Source organism: Scyliorhinus canicula, chromosome 18 (genome assembly GCF_902713615.1).
Source record: "Scyliorhinus canicula chromosome 18, sScyCan1.1, whole genome shotgun sequence".
Classification (NCBI taxonomy): domain Eukaryota; kingdom Metazoa; phylum Chordata; class Chondrichthyes; order Carcharhiniformes; family Scyliorhinidae; genus Scyliorhinus; species Scyliorhinus canicula.
The window spans coordinates 2705859-2725668 of NC_052163.1; the positions used below are offsets into that span (position 1 = coordinate 2705859).

The following is a 19810-nucleotide window of genomic DNA, read 5'->3' on the forward strand; positions in this document are numbered from 1 at the left end:
CCCCCCGGCCCACCCCCCCCCCCGCCCCCCCCCCCCCCCTGCTCGCCCCCCCCCCACCCCCCCGCACCCCCCCCCCCCCCCCCACCCCCCCCACACCCCACCACCCCAGGCTGACCTCCCCCCCCACCCACCCCCAGGTGACCCCCACCCCCCACATGCTCGAGTGTGTGCGGGCTCTCTGGAAGATCAACCCCAGTCCCACTGAGCTGTGATGTCCCAGTAACACCCCACAATCATTCACTTCAGATTCTCCTTTGTGAGACTTTGATTCTGCGTCCACCACACTCAGGCAATGCATTCAGAGCCTAATATTCAATATTTCTCTCTACCTATTCTCTACCTACCTACTCTCTACCTCTTCTGCTGCATACCTCTAACAAATCTCCTCTCAATCTTGTGTTGTCCTGCTTCTCCAAACTAACTGAAGTTCTCTGGAACTAACACCGTGAATCTTTTCTGCATCCTTTCTCGTGTATTCAGTTTTCCTGAATTAGAGGGCAGCATGGTGGCACGGTGGTTAGCATTGATGCCTCACGGCGCCCAGGTTTGATCCGGGCTCTGGGTCACTGTCCGTGTGGAGTTTGCACATTCTCCCCGTGTTTGCATGGGTTTCGTCCCCCACAATCCAAAGATGTGCAGGTTAGGTGGATTGGTCATGCTAAATTGCCCCTTAATTGGAAGAAAATGAATTGGGTATACTAAATTTATTTTAAAAAAGTTTTCCTGAAGTATGGTGCCCAGAATTGAAGACACCACTGCAGTTGAGGTCGAATCAGTGTTTTACACAGACTTGTACATAAAGTTAAACATAACTCCCTTGCTTTTGTGTACACTGTCCCGATTTATAAAGCCCAGAATTGCCTATGCTTTATGAATCAGTTTCTCAAATGGCCCTTCAATGATTTATGTACATATACATATACATCTGGGCCATCTATTCCAGCGCCCTCTTTAGAATTGTAGCCTTTATATTGCTTCTTCTTGTTCTTCCTAACAAAACATATAGTTTCACACTTCTCTGCGTCAAATTGCACCTACCACTTATTTTCCCATCTCACCAGCCTGTCCAAGTCTTATCACTATCCTCCTCGCAGTTCGCAAGCTTTCCCAGTTTTGTCATCTGCAAGGGATTAGCTGTGGAGAATTCTTATTGTGAACTTGTGATCTGGAATGTACTGTCTGAAAGGTAGAAGCCAATTTTAGTGCAACTTTCAAACAATAATTGTTAAATATTTGTAGGGAACATTTGCAGGACTATTGGGAAAAGCAGGGGGGTGGCACTAATGATTTATTTCAAAGGCACAGGCATGATGGTTGAATTGCCTCCTTTAGTGAAACATAATGTGAACATATTTACATATCTTGAGCCATCCTGTCACATGAAATGAAATGAAAATCGCTTATTGTCACAAGTCGGCTTCAAATGAAGTTACTGTGAAAAGCCCCTAGTCGCCACATTCTGGCGCCTGTTCATAGATTCATAGAATTCATAGAATTTACAGTGCAGAAGGAGGCCATTCAGCCCATCGAGTCTGCACCGACTCTTCGAAAGAGCACCCTACCCAAGGTCAACACCTCCACCCTATCCCAATAACCCAGTAACCCCACCCAACACTAAGGGCAATTTTTGGACACTGAAGAGCAATTTATCATGGCCAATCCACCTAACCTGCACATCTTTGGACTGTGGGAGGAAACCGGAGCACCCGGAGGAAACCCACGCACATACGGGGAGGATGTGCAGACTCCGCACAAACAGTGACCCAAGCCAGAATTGAACCTGGGACCCTGGAGCTGTGAAGCGATTGTGCTACCCACAATGCTACCGTGCTGTTCGGGGAGGCTGTTACGGGAATCGAACCGTGCTGCTGGCCTGCCTTGGTCTGCTTTAAAAGCCAGCGATTTAGCCCTGTGTGCTAAACAGCCCCTTTGTTTAATCCATTCTAAAAAAAAATTATTTACACTTGTAGTAAATCTGGTTTAGGGGCTAGTTTAGCACAGGGCTAAATCGCTGGCTTTGAAAGCAGACCAAGGCAGGCCAGCAGCACGGTTCAATTCCTGTACCAGCCTCCCCGAACAGGCGCCGGAATGTGGTGACTAGGGGCTTTTCACAGTAACTTCATTTGAAGCCTATTTGTGACGAGCGATTTTCATTTCATTTCATTTTTCATTTCTGCTCATGTTCACGTCATGCTTGTAATGACCCTGAGGTCATGAAAGGGGCTATATAATTGCATGGAGGATGTCATTACATGAAGTTCTACAGTAGAGACTACACGGCAGAGGTACGTTGATAGGAACAGGAGTAGACCATTTGGCCTGTGGAACGTGCTCTGCCATTTCATATCACCAAGGCTGATGGTGGTGTGCAAGATGTGGGCAACACTGTTACCTCTGAACATGATACTAATTCTTAATTCCTGTGTGAAAATTAAAATTGTAATGCCAGAAGTAATCGGGTCAGCCAGTACCTGAAGAGAGAAAACAGGTTGATGTTTCATGTTGAGTTGAGGAGCAGACTTGAGAGGTTGGATGGCTTATTCTTGCTCGTTCTTATGTAAAAAATTTTGTTAGAACTAAGCATTCTGACAAATGTTTGGTGTATTTCCAAATGTGATTTCAACAATTGTTTGCAGGTTGATGTTATCTGAACTTTGGAATAGGTTCTGGGGATCATTTATTGACTAGAAGCAAAACTAGTTCAACCATAGCAACGACATTGTTTCAGTTTCAGGGCTGATGTGAATGACTGACTTCCTAGATCCTCTACTATGTATGAAGCTTTGCCAGGAGTGTGTTGGAACACTCGCACCTTACCTGGAAGCTATACTACACAATTCAGGACAGAGCAGCTTGCTTGATTGGTGTCCTAAACATTGGACTGAATATCCAACCACTCCAGCACTCGCACAGGGTGGCTGCAGTTTGTATTCCAAAGAATTTACAGCACGGGCTACACTTCACTATTTCCATTTATCTGCAGCAAGATTACTGGAGCGCACCCTGGCTTGTGAACTCAAACATTAACAAGGAAAAGAGCAGCAAAGTCATGGGAATGCTATCATTTCTGAGTCACGCACCATCCCAACTTGAACATAGAACATAGAACGATACAGCGCAGTACAGGCCCTTCGGCCCTCGATGTTGCACCGACATGGAAAAAAACTAAAGGCCATCTAACCTACACTATGCCCTTATCATCCATATGCTTATCCAATAAACTTTTAAATGCCCTCAATGTTGGCGAGTTCACTACTGTTGCAGGTAGGGCATTCCACGGCCTCACCACTCTTTGCGTAAAAAACCCACCTCTGACCTCTGTCCTATATCTATTACCCCTCAATTTAAGGCTATGTCCCCTCGTGCTAGCCACCTCCATCCGCGGGAGAAGGCTCTCGCTGTCCACCCTATCTAACGCTCTGATCATTTTGTATGCCTCTATTAAGTCACCTCTTAACCTTCTTCTCTCTAACGAAAACAACCTCAAGTCCATCAGCCTTTCCTCATAAGATTTTCCCTCCATACCAGGCAACATCCTGGTAAATCTCCTCTGCACCCGTTCCAAAGCTTCCACGTCCTTCCTATAATGAGGCGACCAGAACTGTACGCAATACTCCAAATGCGGCCGTACTAGAGTTTTGTACAACTGCAACATGACCTCATGGCTCCGGAACTCAATCCCTCTACCAATAAAGGCCAACACACCATAGGCCTTCTTCACAACCCTATCAACCTGGGTGACAACTTTCAGGGATCTATGTACGTGGACACCGAGATCCCTCTGCTCATCCACACTACCAAGAATTTTACCATTAGCCAAATATTCCGCATTCCTGTTATTCTTTCCAAAGTGAATCACCTCACACTTCTCCACATTAAACTCCATTTGCCACCTCTCAGCCCAGCTCTGCAGCTTATCTATGTTCCTCTGTAACCTGCAACATCCTTCCGCACTGTCTACAACTCCACCGACTTTAGTGTCGTCTGCAAATTTACTCACCCATCCTTCTGCGCCCTCCTCTAGGTCATTTATAAAAATGACAAACAGCAACGGCCCCAGAACAGATCCTTGTGGTACGCCACTCGTAACTGAACTCCATTCTGAACATTTCCCATCAACTACCACTCTCTGTCTTCTTTCAACTAGCCAATTTCTGATCCACATCTCTAAATCACCCTCAATCCCCAGCCTCCGTATTTTCTGCAATAGCCGACTGTGGGGAACCTTATCAAACGCTTTACTGAAATCCATATACACCACATCAACTGCTCTACCCTCGTCTACCTGTTCAGTCACCTCACAGAACTCGATAAGGTTTGTGAGGCATGACCTACCCTTCACAAAACCATGCTGACTATCCCTAATCATATTATTCCTATCTAGATGATTATAAATCGTATCTTTTATAATCCTCTCCAAGACCTTACCCACCACAGACGTTAGGCTCACCGGCCTATAGTTACCGGGATTATCTCTACTCCCCTTCTTGAACAAAGAGACCACATTTGCTATCCTCCAGTTCTCTGGCATTATTCCTGTAGCCAATGATGACCTAAAAATCAAAGCCAAAGGCTCAGCAATCTCTTCCCTGGCTTCCCAGAGAATCCTAGGATAAATCCCATCCGGCCCCGGGGACTTATCTATTTTCACCTTGTCCAGAATTGCCAACACTTCTTCCCTACGCACCTCAATGCCATCTATTCTAATAGCCTGGGTCTCAGCATTCTCCTCCACAATATTATCTTTTTCTTGAGTGAATACTGACGAAAAGTATTCATTTAGTATCTCGCTTATCTCCTCAGCCTCCACACACAACTTCCCACCACTGTCCTTGACTGGCCCTACTCTTACCCTAGTCATTCTTTTATTCCTGACATTCGGGCAGTTCCTTATTTGTCCCTGAATTTAAGATTCTGAAATTGTGGGAGCAGCATCAGTACATCGGTTACAGCATTTCACAGAGGGCTCACCACTATCCCAGCAGGGATGGGCAATTCACAGACAGGGTTCACCCACTATCCCAGCAGGAATGGGCAATTCACAGACAGGGTTCACCCACTATCCCAGCAGGAATGGGCAATTCACAGACAGGGTTCACCCACTATCCCAGCAGGGATGGGCAATTCACAGACATGGTTCACCACTATCCCAGCAGGAATGGGCAATTCACAGACAGGGTTCACCACTATCCCAGCAGGGATGGGCAATTCACAGAGGGGGCTCTCCACTATCCCATCAGGGATGGGCAATTCACAGACAGGGTTCACCACTATCCCAGCAGGAATAGGCAATTCACAGACAGGGTTCACCACTATCCCAGCAGGGATGGGCAATTCACAGAGGGGGCTCTCCAGTATCCCAGCAGGCGTGGGCAATATATGTCGTTTTGTCCTTGCTCTTCATACCCTGAGGAGGTTAAAAGCCTTTGAAAGAAAATAGTTGTGTAGAACACCTTCCCTCCCTTCCTTCTGCAAATACAGAGTTTTACTAACCAGATTCCTGTCAGTTTGCCTTTGGCTGCTTCTGAAAGCCATGGCATCAGTTCTGCTTTTTCTCCATTTAAAAGGAAAGATAGTTCCAGAATCTCACTCAGCTGCAGGATGTGCTGGGGCAGTGCTATCGGTGTGTAGTTTTACATTACTTCCACTATATGGTCTGGCCTTTCCGGAAGAAAAGTTGTTGAATAATATAACAGAAATGATCCCCAGGAACGAATGAAAAAAACATTCTCCTGTAATGTCTCTCCTCTGTCATTTAGCTGGGTGGGAATGTTCTCACCTGTTAAATTCTTAGCAATAAAATCATAGCCAAAGAATTACTTGCAATGTCTTCTCGCTTGCTCCTGCATCATTGCTTCTGTCAGGGGCTCCCAGCTCTGTAAATTAGGCTCTGTAAGTTTTTTTTTATTTTTTTATTTATAAATTTAGATTAGCCAATTATTTTTTTCCAATTAAGGGGCAATTTAGTGTGGCCAATCCACCTACTTTGCACATTTTTGGGTTGTGGGGGCGAAACCCACGCAGACACGGTGAGAACGTGCAAACTCCACACGGACAGTGACCCAGAGCCGGGATCGAACCTGGGACCTCAGCGCCGTGAGGCGGTTGTGCTAACCACTAGGCCACCGTGCTGCCCTAGGCTCTGTAAGTTAGCAACTGACTCCAACCCTCTAACTGGCAGCTTTGAGATTAAACCAGACTGTTTGGTGTCGCATTTGATCTGAGATGAGCTTCTTACCACATTTGTGCCATCACTGATACTGTCGATTTGCATCTCCATAACATTGCCCAACTTTTCCCATCTCGCCTCATTTGCTGCTGAAACTGTCGCCCATGCCTTTGTTTCCTCTAGACTTAAATATTCCAATGGACTCCAGGCTGGTCTCCCACATATTGCCCTCTGTAAATTTGAGATTGTCCAAAATGTTGCTGCTCTGGATGTGGTGTATATGGATTTTAGTAAGGCATTTGATAAGGTTCCCCATGTTAGGCTCATTCAGAAAGTTAGGGGGCATGGGATACAGGGAAATTTGGCTGTCTGGATATAGAATTGGCTGGCCGAAAGAAGACAGCGAGTGGTAGTGGATGGAAAGTATTCCGCCTGGAGGTCGGTGACCAGTGGTGTCCCGCAGGGGTCAGTTCTGGGACCTCTGTTCTTTGTGGTTTTTATAAATAACTTGGATGAGGAAGTGGAAGAGTGGGTTAGTAAGTTTGCCGATAACACAAATGTTGGGGGAGTTGTAGATAGTGTTGAGGGTTGTTGCAGGTTATAACAGGACAGTGACAGGATACAGAGCTGGGCTGAGAAGTGGTAGATGGAGTTTAACCTAGATAAATGTGAAGTGATTCATTTTGGAAGGTTGAATTTGAATGCTGAATACAGGGTTAAAGGCAGGATTCTTGGAAGTGTGGAGGAACAGAGGGATCTTGGGGTACACGTACATAGATCCCTCAAAGTTGCCACCCAGGTTGATAGGGTTGTTACGAAGACGTATGGTGTGTTGGCTTTCATTAATCGGGGGATTGGGCTTAAGAGCTGTGAGGTTTTGCTGCAGCTTTATAAAACTCTAGTTAGACCATACTTGGAATATTGTGTCCAGTCTAGTCGCCTCATCATAGGAAGGATTTGGATGCTTTGGAGAGGGTGCAGAGGAGATTTACCAGGATGCTGCCTGGACTGGAGGGCATGTCTTATGAAGAAAGGTTGAGGGAGCGAAGAAGGAAGAGAGGCGATTTCATAAGGGTGTACAAGGTGATGAGAGGCATGGATAGAGTGGATAGCCAGAGACTTCCCCAGGGTGGAAATGGCTGTCACGAGGGGACAGAATTGTAAGGTGATTGGAGGAAGGTATCGGGGAGATGTCAGAAGTAGGTTCTTTACACAGAGAGTGGTGGGTGTGTGGAATGCACTGCCAGCAGAGGTGGTGGAGTCAGAGTCATTAGGGACATTTAAGCTACTCTTAGACAGGCACATGGACAGCAGTAAATTGTAGGGGTGTAGGTTAGGTTGATCTTAGATTAGGATATATGGTCGGCACAACATCGTGGGCTGAAGGGCCTGTGCTGTACTGTTCTATGTTCCTGTATCACCTCTGCTCACTGACCCACATTGGCTCCTTCTCCAGCTGTGTCTTGATTTTAAAATTCTCATCATGCTTTTTAAATCTCTGTGTGGCCCCAGTCCACCCATCTCTAATCCTCTCCAGCCCTACAATAAACTTTTAATTTAGGGTACCCAATTATTTTTTTCCAATTAAGGGGCAATTTAGCATGGCCAATCCACCTACCTGGCACATCTTTGAAACCCACGCAGACGCGGGGAGAATGTGCAAACTCCACACGGACAGTAACCCAGGACCAGGATTTGAACCTGGATCCTCCGTGCCGTAGTCCCCGTGCTAACCACTGTGCTGCATGCCGCCCTTCCCTACATTAATCTGGATTCTTGAGCATCCCCAATTTTAATTGTTCTACTGATGGTGGCCATGCTTTCATTAACTTGGCCCTCAGCTCTGAACTCCCTCTCTTTGTCCCTCACTTTCCTCCTTTTTAAGACACTCCTTAAAACCTACCTATCTGCAGGAGAACATTCATCTGTTTATCAATTAACGGCACTTTTTAGTGCAAACCACAACTTTTCTTATTATGTGCAGTAATGAAGGGTTTGCGTTTTCTTATCTCTGATTTTGTAATTACTTCTGGGATTGAATGAAAGCACATTATCCTGATTAGATGCACATAGCCTCCCTGCTAATGACTGGTTTTGATGTCTGTAACTGAAGTTTGGTATGCTGACACTTTGGTGTGACTATCCCACCTTGCAGTGAATGCTCGGCCCGGTGTTTGTTCTTGTGCCTCTACAGGTGTCTGGCACTTTGGAGGTGACCGACACAAAGCTGAAATCACTTAGAACGGTTCCTCTTTCTCTCTGAAATGTGTGGTTTTCACTACTCGCTGCTTTCCCTTCTCGTTTTTCATGCATGTTCCCTGAAGCTTCAGTGTGTTCAGGTACCTCTGGAATTGGCCTTAAACTGTCTTTGTGCCCATGGAATCATTTTGATGTGAGAGCAAGTTCAGTGGATGGCCAGTACAGCCAAAAGTTTGTTTTCTAAATGAGACTCATTTGAACTCCCTGCCACTTAATCAAAAGCTGCCAAATTAATCATTTGTGTTGTAAACCTACTTCACAGCTGAATGACTGAAGGAAAGGAATCAGCAGCAGGTACAAATAACAGAATTTTCAAAAAATCAATTTACATTATTTTTTCCAATTAAGGGGCAATTTAGTGTGGCCAATCCACCCACCAGGCACATCTTTAGATTGTGGGGGTGAGACCCACGCAGACACGGGGAGAACGTGCAAACTTGACTTGGACATTGACCCAGAGCCACAGTGACCCAGAGCTGGGATTGAACCCTCAGAGCCGTAGACAGCAATGCTAACCACTGCCACTGTACTGCCCTCCAAATAACAGAATTAATGTGGGTCAGGACGATGCGTGCATGGTGTGATTTAGAAATCTACTGGGACTTCTGCTTCTGAAATGGATTCAGACGAAGGCCATATGATAGTTTTTCTGATCCAGGCGCTCTTTGTTCTTGGATGGAGACAATGTTCCATTTATTTTTGTTTGAATTTTTTAGAGTTATTTTATTGCAAAAGTATGCAACATCAACAGAATACAGTCCATCAAAACATCGACAACAGTTTGTACATTTTTGATGGGTACCCTGATGTACTGTGGGATTGGGAGATGAGGTATGGTGGCCTGGTTGCCTGACATGAAACAGGTGGGGTTTAAGTCGACAGCCCATTCATTGGCGACCAATCAATCAAACTGAGTCCCAAACGCATCTCGCACTGGTGCCAAGTCTGCAGCTGCAGTTTAAACCAAACTTCTGAAATCCTTTGCTTGAATTAAAAATACAGGCTGCTTGCCTTAAAGAGACATGCACATTAATCATCCATGGATCAAAATAAGAACAGCAAAATAAAAGAGAGGGGAATAAAGATGAAGACTCTTACATGTCCCTCATTGAGCAGATCTTGTGGGAACGCCATGAGACACTTCAGACCAGTTTGATATGTGGCATGTCCAAAGGCTGTGAATTTTAAGTCCTTGACTCACTTTAACTCGGGCAGAAGGTGACCTAATATTGAACCATAACGCCAATGAAGCGCCAACTTCATGCTGCCTTAGTCGACCTTGGACATAGTTGCTGCCATTGATTTTGGGAGATGAAATGAAATGAAAATTGCTTATTGTCACAAGTAGGCTTCAAATGAAGTTACTGTGAAAAGCCCCTAGTCGCCACGTTCCGGCGCCTGTTCGGGGAGGCTGGTACAGGAATTGAACCCTCGCTGCTGGTCTGCTTTCAAAGCCAGCTATTTAGCCTTGTGCTAAACCAGCCCCTGGAATAACTTCAAGGTCTTGGTGACTGAATCATGAAATTAAGACTCAAACTTGGACTGTTTCACCTTGAGTTATCTGCGGTGTTCTAATGGAGGTAGTTATGATTGGTTGGGGGGGGGTAGAATTAGGTACATTTTAAACAGTGGTCTGGCTTGCAATGCTTGTAAACTGAAATGCTTTGAGTGCCAAGTTTACAGATGACACAAAAATAGGTGAGGATGGCGAGAGTCTACAGAGGGATATGGACAGGTTAGGTGAATGGGCAGATACTTGGCAGACAAAATATAATGTAGAAAAAAGTGAAGAACTTTGGTAGGAGGCATAAAAGAGCCAAATAACGACACCTCCTCCACAATAGTCCTATAGGGGCTGTTTAGCACAGGGCTAAATCACTGGCTTTGAAAGCAGACCAAGGCAGGCCAGCAGCACGATTCCATTCCCGTAACAGCCTCCCCGAACAGGTGCCGGAATGTGGCGACTAGGGGCTTTTCACAGTAACTTCATTTGAAGCCTACTTGTGACAATAAGTGATTTTCATATTTTTTTTATTTCAATACCGGGGCCCCGCAAGGCTGCGTACTTAGCCCCCTAATATACTCCCTGTACACACATGACTGCGTGGCAAAATTTGGTTCCAACTCCATCTGCAAGTTTGCTGACTATACGACCATAGTGAGCCGGATCTCAAATAACGACAAGTCAGAATACAGGAGGGAGATAGAGAACCTGGTGGAGTGGTGCAGTGACAACAATCTCTCCCTCAATGCCAGCAAAACAAAAGAGCTGGTCATTGACTTCAGGAAGCAAAGTACTGTACACACCCCTGTCAGCATCAACGGGGCCGAGGTGGAGATGCAGTTTCAAATTCCTACGGGTGCACATCACCAAAAATCTGTCCTGGTCCACCCACCTCGACGCTACCACCAAGAAAGCACAACACCGCCTATACTTCCTCAGGAAACTAAGGAAATTCGGCATGTCCACATTAACCCGAACCAACTTTTACAGATGCACCATAGAAAGCATCCTATCTGGCTGCATCACAGCCTGGTATGGCAACTGCTCGGCCCCGGACCACAAGGAACTTCAGAGTCGTGAACACTGCCCAGTCCATCACACGAACCTGCCTCCCATCCATTGACTCCCTCTACACCTCCCGCTGCCTGGGGAAAGGGGGCAGCATAATCAAAGACCCTTCCCACCCGGCTTACTCACTCTTCCAACTTCTTCCATCGGGCAGGAGATACAGAAGTCTGAGAACACGCACAAACAGACTCAAAAACAGCTTCTTCCCCGCTCTTACCAGACTCCTAAATGACCCTCTTATGGACTGACCTCATTAACACTACACCCTGTATGCTTCACCCGATGCCAATGCTTATGTAGTTACATTGTATACCTTGTGTTGCCCTATTATGCATTTTCTTTTATTCCCTTTTCTTCCCGTGTACTTAATGATCTGTTGAGCTGCTCGCAGAAAAATGCTTGTCACTGTACCTCTGTACACGTGACAGTCAACAAATCCAATCCATTCCAATATAATGCAATTGGGTAGCTCAGTGCTTAGCATTGCTGCCGCACAGCGCCAGGGACCCAGGTTCGATTCCCACTGTCTGTGTGTAATTAGATATGCAAATTTGGTTGATTTGGCAAGTTAAATTGCTGGCTGCATAGCCTCGGCATGTATTCTCACTACTTTGTGTAGAGTAATGAAAGGTTAGTGGTGATTGTACATTTTTAACCTGGATGTATGTGTGTAGGTAATGCTTCATCAGCTCTGCTTCTCATTGAAAGTGTTTCCCTCAGATTTTATTTGAAGATTACTTGGAGAATGGTTGTTAAGTGTGCCTGTGATAAGGGCAGCACAGTGACACAGTGGGTTAGCCCTGCTGTCTCATGGCGCCGAGGTTTGATCCTGGCTCTGGGTCACTGTCCGTGTAGAGTTTGCACATTCTCCCCGTGTTTGCGTGGGTTTCGCCCCCACAACCAAAAGATGTGCAGGTTAGGTGGATTGGCCACGCTAAATTGCCCCTTAATTAGAAAAAATGATTGGGTATTCTAAATTTATTTTAAATATATATAATAATAAAAAAGTGTGCCTGTGATATCGTATAGTGACCTGCTGTTCCTTGCGTATGAGAAAAAGACAGAATGTAAACGAGGTATTCTTCAATCTGGTTAATTTGTGACATTCTACTGCCCTCATTTGCACCATGGGTCCAAGGACATGGTGGTACCTCCATACTGTGCACTTATAGGGATCTGCTGAGTAGAAGAAAAATGAAAGGGTGTGATGCTCTTGGCGCAGTCAGTGGCTTCTATGTGGTTTACATAACATTAGCAGATGTTGGGAGGAAGTCATTCAGTCCTAATACATGAACACCCAATCAAGGAGTGAAAAAACTATTCTTTCTTTCAGAGGTGTGATGCTGCTGTGGTGCACTTAACATGTTCTCCAATTTATTTGCAGACTGAGCATTCCCCGCGATCAGAGAGGAAGAGGAGGGACTCATTTGGAATGTTTGACGGCTATGACAGCTGCAGTGAGGATAGCAGCAGCAGCTCGAGCTCTGATGAGAGCGAAGAGGAAGTTACCTCAATACCAGCCAGTCTCCCCCTTATCAAAACCAATGGACAGGTCTACACATATCCAGATGGAAAATCTGGAATGGGTCAGTCAGTGGCATTGTTCTTGTGTGTATAGTTAGTCTTTCTTATAACCTATTGCAAGATGCACCATGGAATGGATTTACAGAACATGATTGGACCTAAGTATTCCCGTTCACCCTATTGTATGGGGTGCTTCAACCAGATGTACATTAGTACCTAGTTACCCAGCTTTTTGACCATTCTGCTTGGATTTCCAAATACCACTCAAAAGCTATACTGATTGCTATCAGATAGTCCTTTCCTTGGTATAAAATCTGTGATGTGTGTCTAGTCAGAATAAGTGAATCAGACTAGATTTACCAAATGCCTCATTAAAAAAAAAATCAGTTTTTAAAATTCCTGAGAGAACTTTAAATATCTGGGCAATTCAGCTGTTTGATCAGCATGCCCTTGTGTTCTCGAGCACAGCTAAATCTGTAAAAGAGCAGGCCTCTAGGTTTACGAGTGTCCCCATTGGACCACTTGGAATCCCATGGGTACGAACATAGAACATAGAACATTACAGCGCAGTACAGGCCCTTCGGCCCACGATGTTGCACCGTCCTGTGAAACCCTTCTAAAGTCCCTCTACACTATTCCCTTATTTGAATGAGGAGACTTGAACACTGTCTCCAAAATTTTTTAACCCATTGTCCTTTCACAAATATGTGAATGAGCGTTGGTGGGTGGGCTGGTGTTAGTGCTTCTGTCTGCGAGAGCTGGAGTTTTATTTGCAGAAAAGCGAAGCAGCATTGCTGAGATGATGACTTCAGTATTTTTCACTTGATTTCAAATCCAATCTCACCAATGGGGTGAAATTCTCTTGTAACTGGCTACAAGGATCCAGACTAAAATTGCTGTGCTGTTGTCTGAACTGGTTGTTTCATGAATGCCGGTCCACAGCATGCATCTCTTTACACACCTGCTGCTTCTCTTGTTTGGAAACTTAGGAGGGTTAATGGGCAAACATAGTTGGTACAATGGAGGTTGATCGAATGGTTTTGAAGGGACTTTATGCTCTGTCCTATCTGTGTTTCGGCTACTGATGCCACACAAAATAGGTTTGTATTTAATTCTAGAGCACTGATGCACCTGATTTTGTTCACGTTAATTTATTAAACCTCTAAAGGCCAGTCACTTGAAAGCTGATGAGATGTTTTGAGGAGAAATCCAATATTTGCTCCATTGTCACGGTCTTTGTCCAGAATTCAGCTGGATTGGATCCTGTAATCAAGTCATGAAATGTGGTTATCTAGCCGGTGAACTTTTCTGTTTGTAGCTTGTGTTTGTGTAGTTGGCCCAGGTGTACAGAACTCTCCCAACTTTGTGCACAACATAAAGACTACCATCCTCTGGCAGCACTCTGATCAGCTGTTGCTGTACATGTGACTGAGGGTTTTACTGTAAAAAAAAAAAAAAAAAATCTAACTTAGTGTGAATTTTTAAATCTATTATAGCAAACTAAATTAGAAATTCCACTTAAATTTTAAAATATACGTAGTGCCCCTTTTTTTGTAGGGAGGGAGGAAATAACTTATTTTGTACTTCTCAAGGCAAGAGAATTGGGCAATTTTAACTCTGCACCTAATTGTTTTGAGCAGTTGATGTTCATGGTTTAGTGCTTTGCCGCGCTGCCAGGTCCAACATAAGGGCCTTGTGTTGTGCATTGAGGGTGCTCATAATTTTCTAAGGCTAGTGGCCAGAAAGCCTGGATCTTTAGCAACCACCTGGTGTGGAAGATACAGGAGGCAAATTTTCAAGAAGTGTAAAAGTAATAGGGTAGTGATAGCGGGGGATTTCAATTTCCACAACATTAACTGGGGTAGTCCTAGTGTGAAAGTTTCAGAGGGAGCAGAATTCTTAAAATGCATCCAGTAGAACTTTTTAAGCCAGTACGTAGAAGGTCCTGCAAGAGAGGGGGGTGGTCCTGGAATAACTTTAGGTAACAAAGCTAGGCAAGTGGTTGAAATATCAGTCGCGCAGAACATTTTGCAGACAGTGATCATAACTCTGTTAGATTCCTGATTTGTTACAGAAAAGGACAAGGATGGGCCTGAAATAAAAGTTTAAACTGGGGGAACGCTGATTTTAATAAGATCAGATATGATTTGGCCAGAAATAGACTGGGAGTGGACACTTTTGGGTAAATCTGTGACAACAGTGGGACACATTCAAGAAGGAAATAGGGAGGGTGCAGGGCCAACATGTACCAATCAGGAAAAAGGGTGGGACCAACAAATCCAGTGAACCCTGAATATTGAGGGTTATACAGCATTAGATCAGGAGAAAAAGGAAGGCTCATGGCAGATATCGAGGGCTCAAAACAGCAGAAGCCCTCGGTGTATAGAATGTGCAAAACGGAACTTAAAAGGCAATTAGGAAAGCAAAAAGGGGACATGAAAGGATACTGGCAGGTAAAATGTGGTACCGTTATTCATGAAGGGAGGAAGTGCTAAACCAGGAAACTACATCACAGGAGGGATGTGACAGCACTGGAAAGGGTGCAGAGGAGGTTTGCCAGGATGTTGCCTGGGCCGGAGAGTGTTAGTTATGAAGAGAGACTGGATAGACTGGGGTTATTTTCCTTGGAGCAGAGGAGACAGAGGGGGGACATAATTGAAATGTATAAAATTATGAGGGGCACAGATAGAGTAGACAGAAATAAACTTTTGCCCTTGGTGGAGGGGTCAATGGCAAAGATTTAAGGTGAAGGGCAGGAAGTTTCGAGGGGATGTGAGGAAAAGCCTTTTCACCCAGAGGGTGGTGGGTGTCTGGAACTCGCTGCCTGAAAGGGGGGTGGAGGCAGAGACCGTCAACATTTCAGAAGTATTTAGATGTGCACTTGCAATGCTGAAGCAGACACGGCTAACAGCCAAGTGCTGGGAAATGGGATTAGAATAGTTAGGTGGTTGTTTTTGACCGGCACAGACATGATGGGCTGAAAGGTATTTTCTGTGTTGTAGATCTCTATCGGAGAATCTATGGCGCGGAGACAGGCCCTTCGGCCCAAACAGGTTCATGTCAACCAAAAAGCCTGTCTAAGCTAACCCCATTTGCCCCAAATCCCTCGAAACTGTTCCTATCTATGTATCTGCCTAAATGCCTTTTAAATGTTGTCAATGTCCCTGCCTCAACCACCTCCTCCGGCAGCTCATTCCAGATACGTACCACTGTGTGTAAAAAAAAAAGAAAGTTGCTCCTTGGGTTCCTCTCTCAATTCTTTCCCCTCTCAACTTAAACTTGTGCCATCTAGTTCTCGATTCCCCAACCATGGAATAAAAACTGAGTGAATTCACTCTATCCATGCCTCTCATTATCTTATCCACCTCTATAATATCACACCTCAGTCTCCTATGCTCTAAAGAAAAAAAGTCCGAACTCTCTCTCCAACTCAGTCCCTTGAGTCCTGGCAACATCTTTGTAAATCTCTTCTGCACTCTTTCCAGTTTAATAACATCTTTCCTATAGTAAGACGACCAAAACAGAACACAATTCTCCAGGTGCGGCCTCACCAATGTCCTTTACAACTACAACCTAACTTGCCAACTTCTATACTCAATGCCCTGACTGATGAAGGCCAGCATGCAAAAAGCATTCTTCATTGCCCTATCTGCCTGTGACTCCACTTTAGAGAACCGTGCACCTGAACTCCAAGGTCCCTCTGTTCCACGATACTCCCTAAGGTCCTATCATTCACTGTGAAAGTCCTACCTTGATTTGACTTTCCAAAATGCAACACCTCACACTTAGCTGTATTGAATTCCATTTGCCACTTCTCGGCCCACGTCCCCAGCTGATCAAGATCCTGCTGCAATTTTTGATAACCTCCTTCACTGTCACAGTACCACCTATTTTAGTGTCATCTGCAAACTTGCTGATCGTGCTTTGTACATTCTCATCCAAATCATTAATATATTAACAAACAACAATGGGCCCAGCACTGACTGCTGAGGTACACCACTTATCACAGGCCTCCAGTCCAACAAACATCCTTCCACCATTACCGTCTGCTTCTTACCATCAAGCCAATTGTATATCCAATTTGCCAGCTTTTTGATTTGATTTATTACTATCACATGTATTAGTATATAGTGAAAACTATTGTTTCTTGCTTCTCTACAAACCATGCATACCGTACATAAGGCAGGAAGGAGAGACTGCAGAATATAATGTTACAGTTATAGCAAGGGGTGTAGAGAAAAGATCAACTTAATACGAGGTTAATTCAAAAGTCTGATGGCAGTAAGGAAGAAGCTGTTCTTGTGTCGGTTGGAATGTGACCTCAAACTTTGGTATCTTTTTCCTGACGGAAGAAGGTGGAAGAGAGTATGTCCGGGGTGCGTGGGGTTCTTAATTATGCTGGCTGCCTTTCTGAGGCAGCAGGAATTATAGACAGAGTCAATGGATGGGAGACTAGTTTGCGTGATGGACTGGGCTACATTCACGATCTTTTGTAGTTTCCTGCGGTCTTGAGCAGAGCAGGCTCCATACCAAGCTGTGATGCAACCAGAAAGAATGCTTTCTATGGTGTGTCTGTAGAAGTTGGTGAGAGTCGTAGCTGACATGCCAAATTTCCTTCGTCTTCTGAGAAAGTAGAGTCGTTGATGGGCTTTCTTAACTATAGTGTCGGCATGGGGGGGTCCAGGACAGGCTGTTGGTGATCTGTACACCTAAAAACTTGAAGCTCTTGATCCTTTCTACTTCGTTCCCATTGATGTAGACAGGGGCATGTTCTCCACTACGCTTCCTGAGGTTGATGACAATCTCCTTCGTTTTGTTGACATTGAGGGAGAGATTATTGTCGTCGCACCAGTTCACCATATTCTCTATCTCATTCCTGTACTCTGTCTTGTCATTGTTTGAAATCCGACCCACTACAGTGGTTTCATCAGCAAATTTGAAAATCAAGTTGGAGGGGAATTTGGCCCCACAGTCAGAGGTGTATCAGGAGTATAGTAGGGGGCTGAGGACACAGCTTTGTGGGGCACTGGCATTGAGGACGATCGTGGAGGAGGTGTTGTTGCATATCCTTGCTGATTGTGGCCTGTAGGTTAGAAAGTTCAGGATCCAGCCGCTGAGGGAGGAGCCGAGACCAAGGCCACGGAGTTTGGAGATGAGTTTCGTAGGAATTATGATGTTGAAGGCTGAGCTGCAGTCGATAAATAGGAGTCTGACATAGGTGTCTTTGTTATCTAGGTGTTCCAGGGTAGAGTGCAGGGCCATGGAGATGGCTTCTGCTGTGGACCTGTTACAGCGGTAGGCGAACTGTAGTGGAACAAGGCAATCCGGGAGGCTGGAGTTGATTCGTGCCAAGACTAACCTTTCGAAGCACTTCATGATGATGGATGTCAGAGCCACTGGAAGATAGTCATTAAAGCCCGCTGCTTGACCTTTTTTTGGTACAGGGATGATGGTCGACTTCTTGAAGCAGATAGGGATCTCAGATTGTTGTAAAGAGAGGTTGAAGATGTCTACGAATACCCCCGCCAGCTGATCCGCGCAAGACCTGAGTGCTCGTCCGGGTACCCCATCCGGGCCAGTGGCTTTCCGTGGGTTGACCTTTGAGAAGGCTACTCTGGCGTCTGCAGTGGTGATCTCAGATACAAGTTCATCCGCGGCTTCTGGGGTGGAGGGCGTGCTCTCGCTGACCTCCTGCTCAAAGCGGGCATAGAATGCGTTGAGCTCATCAGGGAGGGGTGCGTTGGAGCCGACGATCTTGCAGACCTTGCCATAGACGGTGCGGGTCCGTGTGGCTAGCCTGGGACTCGAGCTTGGTCCGGTACTGTCTTTTGGCATCTTTGATGGATTTCTTAGATCATATCTGGCTTTCTTGTAGAGGTCAAGGTCGCCTGACTTGAACGCCTCAGACCTAGACTTCAGCAAGCAGTGGATATCTGACCAGTCCACTGACTCTAAGCAGTCCCGTAGGAGATCATCCGATTCCTCAGACCAACAATGCACAACTTTCTTTGACGGATTCTCCTTCTTCAGTTTTTGCTGATAAGCCGGGAGCAGGAGCACAGCCTTGTGGTCAGATTTGCCAAAGTGTGGGCGGGCGATAGAGCGGTATGCATGCTTGATATTTGTGTAGCAGTGGTCCAGGATGTTTGGGCCTCTGGTGGAACAGGTGACGTTTTGGTGGTAACTTGGTAGTACGCTCTTGAGCTTGGCCTGATTGAAGTCCCCAGCTACAATGAACAAGGTCTCGGGATGTTTCATTTCAAGGATATTTGTTGTAGTGAACATTTCGTCCAGTGCAATTTTCACATTCGCATGGCGTGGGATGTAAACTGTAGTCGGGATAATGGAGCTGAACTCCCGCAGAAGGTAGGAGCGGCATTTTAGCGGCAGGTATTCTAAGTCCGGGGAGCAGAAACTCGCCAGAGTTGCTACATCTAGGCACCAGGAGGTGTTGATTAGGAGGCAGATCCTACCTCCCTTTGCCTTGCCTGAGGCCGCCGTACGGTCCATTCGGTGGATTGAGAAGCTCTCTGGTTGTAGAGCACAGTCCGGTGAAGCAGAAGTGAGCCATGTCTCCGTGAAACAGAGCACACAGCAGTCCCTTAGTTCTCTTTGAAAAGTGAGTCTGGCTTTAAGTTTGTCTAGCTTGTTTTCTCAAGATTGAACATTAGCAAAGAATAAGCTGGGCAGAGGGGCTTTGGGGCTGCGTTGCTTCACTCTCACTTGCAGGCCTGCATGTTTTCCAAGCTTCCTGGAGTGACTGCTTCTTTTTGAGCCTGGGAAACGGTGAGAGTATGCAGTGTTAAGGGATTGGTTGTGTCCAATGAGGTTATTCACTCTGGTCGGTGTGTGGATGGAGGATTTGTTGCCTTGCTTGCGGTTCCTGAGTCGGTAGGTGGGTCTGCGCGGTCGAGCGTTCCGGGTCGCTGTCGGGCTGCGGTTTGTCTTCACAGGTTGGTGGATGCCCGGACCATGCTCCGGCGTGGATGGGGTGAAGGCCGGTAAGTTGATGACGTCTCTGAGATCGCGGTTACGGATGAGGTGATGACCGGGTCTGAGTGTTGGGGTCCGCAGGGTCCTTTCCAGATTGCGGTCTTCCTTCAAAGGACGGAGGATCTCTAGACCTGCAAGTAAATTTAAAATAGCAGTATTGGTGATTGTTAGGCTGTGGGAGTTGATTTTTAGGAGTGTGGGGCGACTTGTAGAGGTCATCAGGTCTCCAGGGTCCTAAAGATCGCTAAATCTGTAAGTAATTGAATTAGAACATTGTTAGAGAGTTTAAAAGA

General features: G+C 45.7%; 1 protein-coding gene across 7 annotated transcripts in view; it reads left to right on the forward strand.

Annotated features, from left to right (window-relative positions):
- mbtd1 (mbt domain containing 1) overlaps window positions 1–19810 on the forward strand; it is a 232280-nt gene that overhangs the window by 158250 nt on the left and 54220 nt on the right. For all 7 annotated transcript variants that reach the window (XM_038776647.1, XM_038776644.1, XM_038776649.1 and 4 more), the window contains exon 2: window positions 12385–12586. In XM_038776647.1, coding sequence (XP_038632575.1) covers window positions 12433–12586 — 154 coding nt within the window. In that variant the 5' untranslated portion in view covers window positions 12385–12432. The remainder of the gene's footprint in view (window positions 1–12384; window positions 12587–19810) is intronic.